Genomic DNA, 12,547 nt, shown 5'->3' with positions numbered 1-12,547 from the left:
TGGTTAGGGAGGCAGAGGCTTCTTACAGCACCCTGACTCCTCAGTCCTCACACGACAGTGATCGCGAGGGGCAGACTGGAGGGAACAGGTCTTACAGTCTGTCAACAGCCTCAAGTGGAGAGAGAGGAAGTCTGAGGCTTGGATATGTTCCTGTCAGTAAGCAGGAAGCTGTGACAGGAGGAAGCCTGGGTGCACACTATGTATGTGGTGTCTACCACCCCCTCCAGTAAAGACACACACATGGGCACTTAGTCTGGCCAGAGACATGAATCTGCAACAGATTTCAAATCTTTTTTAAAGATTTACTTCTCTCTCTCTCTCTCTCTCTCTCTCTCTCTCTCTCTCTGTGTGTGTGTGTGTGTGTGTGTGTGTGTGAGAGAGAGAGAGAGAGCGCGCGAGCGTGAGCGCACACAAACGCACGTGAGTGAGTGCACTGCTGGCAGCCGTGAGCCACCCAATGCGAGTACTGGGAATTGGACTCAAGCCTTGTGCGAGAGCAGCAGACCTATTTGCAAGAACGCTAGGCCATCTTAAGCACAGAGCCAGCATGTCTTTCCTATTACTGCTATTATTATTTGGAGAGACAGGGTCCCTCTGGAGCTCACCATCTTCCCTCCTCAGTGTCCTGAGAGCTGAGATTACAGGTGTGCACCACTACATTTGGCCTGGTTATTTTTGGAAGCTCTGGAGAAGGGACCTAGGACTGAGTTGGGCCTCTAGAGGCCAAAGAGACAGGTAGAATGTCCCAAAAAACTGTGAAGGGAATAGCCTTGGAGAGAAAGCAGGATTATCTGGGCTTTGTAAGGCGGCCAGTGATGTCCTCAGCAGTGCTGAGCGTGACTTGAATCAAGCAGGACTCAGATTATAACCCAGCTGTGGGTCACTTCGGAGACACAGAGGTCATCCCAAACACTCACATCTGTCTTGGATACAGCAAAGCATGGCTAGAGAGGAGAAGGACAGAGGGGCTCCAGTGCAGACACACTGTGGAAGGAGGCAGCCGCCCAGGGGAGAAGGACAGAGGGGCTCCAGTGCAGACACACTGTGGAAGGGGCCAGCCACCCAGGGGAGAAGGACAGAGGGGGCTCCAGTGCAGACACACTGTGGAAGGGGCCAGCCACCCAGGGGAGAAGGACAGAGGGGGCTCCAGTGCAGACACACTGTGGAAGGGGCCAGCCACCCAGGGGAGAAGGACAGAGGGGGCTCCAGTGCAGACACACTGTGGAAGGGGCCAGCCACCCAGGGGAGAAGGACAGAGGGGGCTCCAGTGCAGACACACTGTGGAAGGGGCCAGCCACCCAGGGGAGAAGGACAGAGGGGCTCCAGTGCAGACACACTGTGGAAGGGGCCAGCCACCCAGGGGAGAAGGACAGAGGGGGCTCCAGTGCAGACACACTGTGGAAGGGGCCAGCCACCCAGGGGAGAAGGACAGAGGGGGCTCCAGTGCAGACACACTGTGGAAGGGGCCAGCCACCCAGGGGAGAAGGACAGAGGGGCTCCAGTGCAGACACACTGTGGAAGGGGCCAGCCACCCAGGGGAGAAGGACAGAGGGGCTCCAGTGCAGACACACTGTGGAAGGAGGCAGCCGCCCAGGGGAGAAGGACAGAGGGGCTCCAGTGCAGACACACTGTGGAAGGGGCCAGCCACCCAGGGGAGAAGGACAGAGGGGCTCCAGTGCAGACACACTGTGGAAGGGGCCAGCCACCCAGGGGAGAAGGACAGAGGGGCTCCAGTGCAGACACACTGTGGAAGGAGGCAGCCGCCCAGGGGAGAAGGACAGAGGGGCTCCAGTGCAGACACACTGTGGAAGGGGGCAGCCACCCAGGGGAGAAGGACAGAGGGGCTCCAGTGCAGACACACTGTGGAAGGGGCCAGCCACCCAGGGGAGAAGGACAGAGGGGCTCCAGTGCAGACACACTGTGGAAGGTGGCAGCTGCCCAGGGGAGAAGAGGCACGGGCTGTGCGTGGAGGGAAAGGAGACCAAGATGGGCATTTAGAGTTGGGAGAGCAGTGAAATACGGAAGCTGATGGAAAAGGAGCAGGCAAGGGACTGAGAATGGGGTGAGGGCACTGTGGGAAGGCGGGCACTGTGGGAAGGCTGGCGCTGCAGGGAGGGCACTGTGGGAAGGTGGGCACTGTGGGAAGGTGGGCACTGTGGGAAGGTGGGCACTGTGGGAAGGCGGGCGCTGCAGGGAGGGCACTGTGGGAAGGCGAGCGCTGCAGGGAGGGCACTGTGGGAAGGCAGGCACTATGGGAAGGCGGGCGCTGCAGGGAGGGCACTGTGGGAAGGCGAGCGCTGCAGGGAGGGCAGGGCAAAGCATGCTGCAAGGCAACCAATGCTTAGATGTCTATGAGAAGTTCCAGGCTTCCTCGACTGCTTTGTTCTGAGGGGAACAAGGTTTTGAGATGACTCCAGTAAGCTGTAGGCCAACCATCACAGTAAGGATATGAATTCAGTCAAGCAGACATACAGAACAACACATATACAAATAAAAACCATAATTTAGCTGTGTTGATTCGAGAATTAGAAGATTCAGTATTACAGATATCAGCACTCCCCAGCTGAATGTAGGATTCTCCACAAACTCAGTAAAAGGTAGAAGGTTCTAGATGGCTAAAAGGTTAAGAGCATCTGCTGTTCTTCCAGATGTCCTGAGTTCAATTCCTAGCAACCACCTATGATGAGATCTGGTGCCCTCTTCTGGTGTTCAGGCATACATGCAGGCAGAACACTGTGTACATAATAAATAAATAAACCTTAAATAAATAAATAAATAACTGAACATGTGACCATAATAGTCACACAGAAGCACAAAGGGTCAAAAGTAACTGATGCAAATTTGGAAAAGAATGAAGTTGGAGGACAGACTAGCAGCTTCAGTAACATGTGTAAATGTTTAGTGTTGCAGGATGTTTGATCCCATTGTGAGCCCGAGACTGTGAACTGTAAAACCCTGTTTCTTGTTTGGTGTGGCTCAGCCCTAGCACACACCTTTAACCCAGGAGCTTTCAGTTTATTGTAAACAGGCGATTATACTGTGGCTCAGCCCTTACACACACCTTTAACCCAGGAGCTTTCTGTACACAGGATTTGATAAAATTAATCCTAGGTCAAGAGGCAGAGCAAGAAACCAGCTGACAGGATTAAGTAGCTGGGTATTTGAGAGAAAGGTATTTAAGAAAGCGTGTACAAGAAGAGAGGGCTTTTGAGCTTTGATCTAGAAAGCTCTTTGGCTTTTAGTCTTTTGGCTTTTCTTCCTGGGCTGTCAGCTGAGCTAGTGAGCTTTTTGTTTTTTTCCCTCTGAGACGTGAGCTGAGGAGGAAAGTCAGCTGGGTGCTTTCTCTGCCTCTCTGAGCTAACAGGTTTTCACCCCAGCAATTGGCTCCTGAGTCTTTATTGGTTAAATCCAACATTTGGGATATTCATTCTTTAGAACAGTTTAGAATCCAAACTGTGTCCCTGGTATGGACAAAGTGCCAATGGAGCAGAGAAGAGAAGCTAGAAGCAGCTCACGCAGATGGTCACCGGGTCCAACGAGATGACACTCAGAGCAGACGTCACATGGACAGCAAACACTTCTGCTCCAGGCACACCTCCCATGCAGGGACTATGGATGGGTGGCTAAGCTGCGAAACACAAGCAACACACAAATCTAGAGGGGAAGACAGAGGTATTTGGGGGTCTTGCCTCAGGTAAGTCAGGATGGCTTTGGACAAGGCAACCAAGGCCCTAGTCATTAAAAAATTTTACTAAATAGGAATTTGCTCAACAAAAGATGTCTGCTGAACAAGAAAAAAAAGGTAAAAATATGAAAATACAGTCTGCAGAGTAAGAGATATTCACAGTGAGACAGAGGACGCTGACAGAGCCACACTAGCTCAGCAGACAGATGCATGAAGACAGACCTCCCAGAAGACAGGCAACCACGTCCCGCTAGCCTGCGGCGGGGGCACATGATATCACTCAGTTCATGGAGCCAGAGCCTGCACAGCAGGAGGTATGAACCAAAGATGGTGTGGACAGCTATCCAGTAGCATCTACTAAACACCCATGCAGTTTGGTGCTGTCTTACCCGCACCCCAGCAAACAGCCAGTAATGTGCTCCCAAAGCACACACAGGAGTCAGCATCACCCAGGGACCGTGTCAGTGAGATTGTCTGTAGTGAGCTCAAAACTTAGGGGTCAGTGTGGGGAGAGTACTTCCCCTGAAGCCCAGAAATGAGGGTAAATATCTTTTTATTTATTTATTTATTTATTTTATATCTTTTTTTTAAATAAAATATTTATTTATTATGTATACAGTGTTCTGCCTGCATGTGCACACCAGAAGATGACGCCAGATCTCTTTGTAGATGTTTGTGAGCCATCATATGGTTGCTGGGAATTGAACTCATGACCTTTGGAAGAGCAGCCAATGCTCTTAGCCTCTGAGCCATAGACAGCGTTTCTCTGTGTAGCCTCAGCTCACAGCGATCTGCCTGCCTCTGCCTCCCTGACTGTGCCACTGCGCCTGGCTGAAGGTAAATATCTTAGTATCATGTACAATAGGATGACTGGCTTCCCTCTGTCTCAGGCTGTAGTCCCTGGGCCAGCGAGCACTAACTGTGAGGACCACAAATTGACCATTTTGGAGGCTGCTGACACAATCACTCTTTCTATGCAAAGGGCGTACGGGCATATCAAAAGAACACTATTAGCCAGACACAGTGGCTCACGCCTGTAATCCCAGCACTGAGGGAGGCAGAGGCAGGCAGATCTTTGTGAGTTTGAGGCCAGCCTGATCTACAAAGCGAGTCCAGGAGAGTCAAGGCTACACAGAGAAACCCTGCCTCCAACCCCCAACTCCCACGCCAGAAAAGTTAAGTACTGTTTGTGGAAGTAGCCAGACACAGAGAGCACACGCTATAGAGCGCTCAGGCGCGGCAGCACACAGACAAAGGCTGCAAAGGGAAGGAGCTGCTTGTGACTCATGGCTTGGGGACTGTGTATGAGAGTGTGCTACACTGGTGAGAATTCACCAGGCCTGTGTTTATAACACTTGGGTTTCTTCATGTATTCTATACATTCCAGAAAGAGGAAAAGATAAAGTAAAAAAAGCTAGAGCACAGTCCAGATCAGTTGCCCCAACCCCTCAATGTTCCTTAATGCAGAATACTATTTCATGAGGGTAGAGATAATGCAGTGAGATCCTTGGCAAAGGTACCTGGCATTGGGACACAGGTGCTCAGTGTGAGCGGAACACAATACAAAGTCTGTTACCCAGGGGGCTGAGTTCTTATCTCGTAGGCAGAGGGAGGCCAGGATCTGAAGACAAAAAGATTTCCAACAGGCTTCAAGTCGTGGTGTGTGTGTGCGCGTGCGTGCGTGCGTGCGTGTGTGGTTTCCCTGTGCAGACGAGGCTGGTCTTGGACTCAGACATCTGCCAGCAGAGATTAAAGGTGTGTGCCACCACCTCCCAGCAAGACAAAAGTCTTAATGGGTTTTCCCGACATCCATCTGCACCAAAGAGGCCATGTCCTTGGAGAGAGCACAGGCCCCTGGTATACACAGACAGTAAGGAACAGAGGTGGAGGCAGCTGTCATGTCTGCCATGGGCCAGGTGTTTTTCTGTGGAGGTCTGTGGCTCTGAAGGAGATTTGTCCCTGCATCAGTTTAGGGAAGGCAGACACACGGGCTTTCTGTCTGGAAACTGAGCAACGGTTGCTACACACACCAGGGAAAGACAAGACAAAGCAAACGCAGTGCAGATGCTCAGGGTGGGGTCTACACCACATAGACAGACAGACAGACAGACAGACAGACAGACAGACAGACAGACACAGAGACACACACAGACACACATACACACACACAGACACACAGCACACACACAAAGACACACACACACATAGACACAGACAGACAGACGACACACACACACACAGACACACAGAGACACACAGACAGACACACAGCACACACACAAAGACACACACACACACACAGACACACACACACAGACAGACACACAGACACACAACACACACACAAAGACACACACACACATAGACACAGAGACACAGACACAGACAGACAGACAGACAGACAGACGACACACAGACACACACCCCACAGGCTGCAGGCACAGGAGGACGCTGCATGAAAACTAACACTAGCACTCAGTCATGGCAGCATGGCTGCTGGCTCTAGAGTCCTTCCAACTTCACTTGAGGCTTGGAAGTTTCTATAATAAAATGTTATCGCCCTCTCCCCAAACCCGCAGCAAAGAGCAGAGCAATACTGACAAAGGGGATCCAGAGACCCCGACATCTCGCCCTCAGGGCACATCTAGGGAGCCAGCATAGCCTACACAGCGACCGTGCTAGTGTGACTCTGCAGCAGGATGCTGACGGGTGACGCTGACACGCTGAAGAACACGTCTAGGTCGGGGACAGAGTCCCTCCCGGCTCCAGGCTGTCTGGTCCTGGCTCACTTGTCAGTGGGCAGCGGCCTGTGTGAGAACATGTGGGGCCTAGCAGAAGTGTAGATCTGTCCTTAGCAACTCAGGGTACTAACTCACTCAGCCATCACACAGCCCCTAGAAGTCTAGGCGTCCCCACATCCAGGCTGGCTGTGTTAGTGCACATCTGGTAATCCAGTACTCAGAGGGCAGAGGCAGGCAGATCTCTGTGAGTGCAAGGCCAGCCTGGTCTACATAGTGAGTTCCAGGACAGCCAGGGCTGTGTAGAAAGAGCCTGTCTTAAACAGCAGCAGCAGCAGCAGCAAAATGAGTAAAGCAGAGCGCAGGGTGGTTGTTTCACTGGTCCACAGAACGCACACTGCCTGGCTCTTGGTCTTGAAGTCCAATGGCCTCCTGAGCACTGTGAGGTGGACCCTATGCTGTGGGCAGCCTATCGCTCACCTCACAGGCCTTATGTCATCTCAGCTTCATGAATGTGTTGGGCCTACTTCTGTGGTCCCCATTTCTAACTGGTGCTGTGAACTGTGCTCCCGAGGTTGAGGACAGGGATTTAGTCAGACCTGGTGGGTGTAATGTTTCACAAAAGAAAAAAGCAAGGGGGTTCTCAGAGGCTGCAAGGAAGGCGCTGGGCAGTGCCTCCCACTTATACATGCCACAGGCAAACCAGGTACAGCCCACGCAGCTGCTCAACTTCTACTGGCAATGTCTGGGCTGAGACGTACCCCCAAGCACCAGAAGACCCATAAGTTAACTGGGAGAGGGGGGAGGCTGAATAAAGAAAGTTGATTTATGAGAGTGACAGACACATCAGGGCAAGGCAGCCTTTAAAAGTCAACCATTTCAAAACCTAATGAGTCCTGGCTGGCCTGATCTGTTTGAAAACTCTGTTAGCTGCATCTTTTTTCCATGTAGGTGAACTAAATCCCTGACACCCAGAATTCTAGGTGCTCCATCAAGACGCACAGGATGGCCATGGAGGGGCTCTCTGAAGGGGGGACTCACCCTGAAGGCAGTGCCCTCCTCAATGATGGTCGGCAGCTGAGAGAGGCAAATGTCCACAGCAAGGTCCCAGGCCTGCCTGGGGAGAGAGCAGAAGGCACCGCAAGGTTAGGGAAGCAGGGCCAGGGGACAGCAGCCCTCAGGCCAAGGGGCTGGCTCAGAGGTCTCCAGAGCTGAGAAGCTGGCACCCAGAAGTGTGGGGAGACGTGATGTGGTGGCTGCTGTGACACACTCTACCTGCCTACGGTGGCTCCTGGCTCCGTCATGACCCTCCCTAACAGTGATGTGGTGGCTGCTGTGACACACTCTACCTGCCTACGGTGGCTCCTGACTCCGTTATGACCCTCCCTAACCGTGATGTGGGTGGCTGCTGTGACACACTCTACCTGCCTACGGTGGCTCCTGGCTCCGTCATGACCCTCCCTAACCGTGATGTGGTGGCTGCTATGACACACTCTACCTGCCTACGGTGGCTCCTGGCTCCGTCATGACCCTCCCTAACATACAACCTGCCCGCTTCAAGTAGCTGGGTTCCCGTGGTGGCTGACTGGGTGGTCGGCCTGGCTGTGGACCTGCTGCCCCAGAAAGCCAGGGCACGTCAGTGCGCTCCGCCCTGCGTGTTAGATGGCTAGGCCCCAGCATCCTGTTGTCTGCATGGCTGGGACCTGGCCTGGGCCCAGGAGGCTAGAGCTGTGCGGGTGTCCCTGTGGCAGGTAGGCTTGCCCATCTCAGCCTCTCATGGCACGAGGCACTACTCAGCACACTGACTGAGCTGGCGTGCCCTTGACAACACATCTGGTGCTCAGCAGGCAGTGCTGTCTGCAGCCCCGGCAGGTGGACGCCCACTCCCTGCTCCAGCTTCCAGCCCGTCTCCGGACTACTCTTCTGGAGCTCTGAAGCTCAGAGCGCAGGATGATTTATGCAGCTTCATAAGCACTTCCTCTTACATAATGGGGGGACACAGGGACTCCGTGTCTGGGAGCAGGCTGGCTGCACTTACATAAGGCTCTCTGCCAGGTGCCCCTCCCCTCAGGCTTCTTCTGAAGGGCCAAGGAGAAGACAGCAGCGCTGTGGGCTGGGGCTACAGAGGCAGAGAGTTCAAAAGCCTGGGCATGTAACTGAGTAAAATTTATTGATTTCTTATAGTTTTAAACTTTGAATCATTTTCAGACTTAGAGGAAAGACCGACAGCACAGCTTCCCCATGAATGTGGAGCCAAGTAAACACCTGTGAACATTCACCATCTGGTGCTATTGCTCTCCCCTGAGTTACCTGGTTACCACACATCTGTCTTTCTGAGGTGCTCAGAGAAGGGGTACCCTTGGTCACACAGGCAGGTACCACAGCTCCCAGTTTAGACTGACCAGGTGTGCATACTAAGTTCTCCAGTCCCTCTGTGCACAGCTTCAGGAATCCAGACCCACTCTGGTTCCCTGAAAGCATCACAAAGTTGCTCCAGAGCTGGCCCGCCTGGCGTGTGGGCAGACCCTCTCGCTGGCCCGCCTGGCCACACTTCCTGCAACAGCACCATTGCCTACATTGTGCAAACAGCACGAGTGGCTACACAAGCAACTCAGGACCATGGCTTTCCAGCCCTAACCCCTAACGGGTGTGGCATAGAAAATACTGTCTCTTCTAAGCATCCTTTTGGACCAGAAGCAGCTCTCCCCGGTCCTCACTTCTAGCATCTCAGGTGGCTGCTGCCCAGGGATGGCGTGTGTCTCCCTCAGTTTGTCTTCCTGTGTGTGCGCTACAGCATGGCGGTCTTCACTCTCCCTCAGTGATGCCCTCAAGTGCCATTTAAAGCAGACTCTCACCTTGCTTGGTGACTCCTGAGCCTAGCTCCATCACTGGACCAGTAGCCATGTCTGAAATACACCAATACTTTGCAGCCAGTTTCTGAAGTCCCAAGCTCAGCCACAGTTTACTAGGTACCCCTCACAACCCTGGCCTCTTCTGTACCTCCGCCTGGGCCTCTGTGGCTACAAGAGTGCCTCACCAACAGGTCCCACCCTCACCCCCATTCTGCCCGCCTTTGCTGACGTCATCAGCAATCAGGGCTCCTGCTGTATTACACCATCAGAAGGGGACAGGCTTGGTGGCCCTGACCCTGCGTGCCAGACGCTTATGGGTGCCTATGCAGGTCTTTAACATGGCCACTCCGTGGGCTGGGGTTATAGCTCTTCATGGGCCCTGTCTCTTCGGGAGCAAGCTTTACTATTTGTGAAGTAAAACTCCATCCCCATGGGACCTTGAGATAAGGAAAAGGCCTCGGCTGAATTATAGACAGTCAGAAAGGCACAGCCCTTGACAGGAATTCTGAGCGGAAGCTCTGTGCGCAGCCACACGTGCTGACTTGTCTCATTCTACAATAGCAGTCTCTTTTCCCTGGTAATTTCCTGGGAGACTCAAAGAGATCTGTTATTTCTACTTAGACTAATGAGACTGCATGCTGGGAGGCAAGGGGGCACATTTTCTCTATGTCTTAATAAAGTACCAAGACAAGAATGGAAACATTTAAAATTCAAAAGGACAGATTTAAGATGAAACAAAGTTCCTCCTTTTGTATCCCATCCCTAATGGAGCCCCTTCTGTCCCCCCTGCCCACAGCCCTCACCCCATGCACACTGTCCCCCTGCCCAGAGCCCTCACTCCCACGCACACTGTCCCCCCTGCCCACAGCCCTCACTCCCACGCACACTGTCCCCCTGTCCACAGCCCTCACTCCCACGCACACTGTCCCCCCCTGCCCACAGCCCTCACTCCCACGCACACTGTCCCCCTGTCCACAGCCCTCACTCCCACGCACACTGTCCCCCCGCCCACAGCCCTCACTCCCACGCACACTGTCCCCCCTGTCCACAGCCCTCACTCCCACGCACACTGTCCCCCCTGCCCACAGCCCTCACTCCCACGCACACTGTCCCCCTGCCCACAGCCCTCACTCCCACGCACACTGTCCCCCCTGTCCACAGCCCTCACTCCCACGCACACTGTCCCCCCTGCCCACAGCCCTCACTCCCACGCACACTGCCCCCCTGCCCACAGCCCTCACTCCCACGCACACTGTCCCCCCCTGCCCACAGCCCTCACTCCCACGCACACTGTCCCCCCCTGCCCACAGCCCTCACTCCCACGCACACTGTCCCCCCTGCCCACAGCCCTCACTCCCACGCACACTGTCCCCCCTGCCCACAGCCCTCACTCCCACGCACACTGTCCCCCCTGCCCACAGCCCTCACTCCCACGCACACTGTCCCCCTGCCCACAGCCCTCACTCCCACGCACACTGTCCCCCTGCCCACAGCCCTCACTCCCACGCACACTGTCCCCCCTGCCCACAGCCCTCACTCCCACGCACACTGTCCCCCCTCCCCACAGCCCTCACTCCCACGCACACTGTCCCCCCCTGCCCACAGCCCTCACTCCCACGCACACTGTCCCCCCCTGCCCACAGCCCTCACTCCCACGCACACTGTCCCCCCCTGCCCACAGCCCTCACTCCCACGCACACTGTCCCCCTGCCCACAGCCCTCACTCCCACGCACACTGTCCCCCTGCCCACAGCCCTCACTCCCACGCACACTGTCCCCCTGCCCACAGCCCTCACTCCCACGCACACTGTCCCCTGCCCACAGCCCTCACTCCCACGCACACTGTCCCCCCTGCCCACAGCCCTCACTCCCACGCACACTGTCCCCCCTCCCCACAGCCCTCACTCCCACGCACACTGCCCCCCCTCCCCACAGCCCTCACTCCCACGCACACTGTCCCCCCTGCCCACAGCCCTCACTCCCACGCACACTGCCCCCCTGCCCACAGCCCTCACTCCCACGCACACTGTCCCCCTGCCCACAGCCCTCACTCCCACGCACACTGTCCCCCTGCCCACAGCCCTCACTCCCACGCACACTGTCCCCCCCTGCCCACAGCCCTCACTCCCACGCACACTGTCCCCCCCTGTCCACAGCCCTCACTCCCACGCACACTGTCCCCCCCTGCCCACAGCCCTCACTCCCACGCACACTGTCCCCAGCCCTCACTCCCACGCACACTGTCCCCAGCCCTCACTCCCACGCACACTGTCCCCCCTGCCCACAGCCCTCACTCCCACGCACACTGTCCCCCCTGCCCACAGCCCTCACTCCCACGCACACTGTCCCCAGCCCTCACTCCCACGCACACTGTCCCCCCTGCCCACAGCCCTCACTCCCACGCACACTGTCCCCCCTGCCCACAGCCCTCACTCCCACGCACACTGTCCCCCTCCCCACAGCCCTCACTCCCACGCACACTGTCCCCCCTGCCCACAGCCCTCACTCCCACGCACACTGTCCCCCCTGCCCACAGCCCTCACTCCCACGCACACTGTCCCCCCTCCCCACAGCCCTCACTCCCACGCACACTGTCCCCTGCCCACAGCCCTCACTCCCACGCACACTGTCCCCCCCTGTCCACAGCCCTCACTCCCACGCACACTGTCCCCTGCCCACAGCCCTCACTCCCACGCACACTGTCCCCCCCTGTCCACAGCCCTCACTCCCACGCACACTGTCCCCTGCCCACAGCCCTCACTCCCACGCACACTGTCCCCCCCTGTCCACAGCCCTCACTCCCACGCACACTGTCCCCTGCCCACAGCCCTCACTCCCACGCACACTGTCCCCTGCCCACAGCCCTCACTCCCACGCACACTGTCCCCTGCCCACAGCCCTCACTCCCACGCACACTGTCCCCCCCTGTCCACAGCCCTCACTCCCACGCACACTGTCCCCTGTCCACAGCCCTCACTCCCACGCACACTGTCCCCCCTGCCCACAGCCCTCACTCCCACGCACACTGTCCCCCCTGCCCACAGCCCTCACTCCCACGCACACTGTCCCCCCTGCCCACAGCCCTCACTCCCACGCACACTGTCCCCCCTGCCCACAGCCCTCACTCCCACGCACACTGTCCCCCCTGTCCACAGCCCTCACTCCCACGCACACTGTCCCCCCTGTCCACAGCCCTCACTCCCACGCACACTGTCCCCCCTGTCCACAGCCCTCACTCCCACGCACACTGTCCCCCCTGTCCACAGCCCTCA

At 56.1% G+C, this 12,547-nt stretch overlaps 1 protein-coding gene across 1 annotated transcript in view; it reads right to left on the bottom strand.

Annotated features, from left to right (window-relative positions):
* The window catches only part of RPTOR (regulatory associated protein of MTOR complex 1), a 303,099-nt gene that overhangs the window by 90,515 nt on the left and 200,037 nt on the right, over positions 1 to 12,547 (bottom strand). Inside the window, exon 10 of the mRNA XM_084751163.1 lies at positions 7,465 to 7,540. Coding sequence (XP_084607289.1) covers positions 7,465 to 7,540 — 76 coding nt within the window. The remainder of the gene's footprint in view (positions 1 to 7,464; positions 7,541 to 12,547) is intronic.

This window comes from Acomys minous (assembly GCF_964271855.1).
Source record: "Acomys minous genome assembly, chromosome: 12".
NCBI classification, from domain to species: Eukaryota; Metazoa; Chordata; class Mammalia; order Rodentia; family Muridae; genus Acomys; species Acomys minous.
This window is presented reverse-complemented; position numbering and strand designations above follow the sequence as displayed.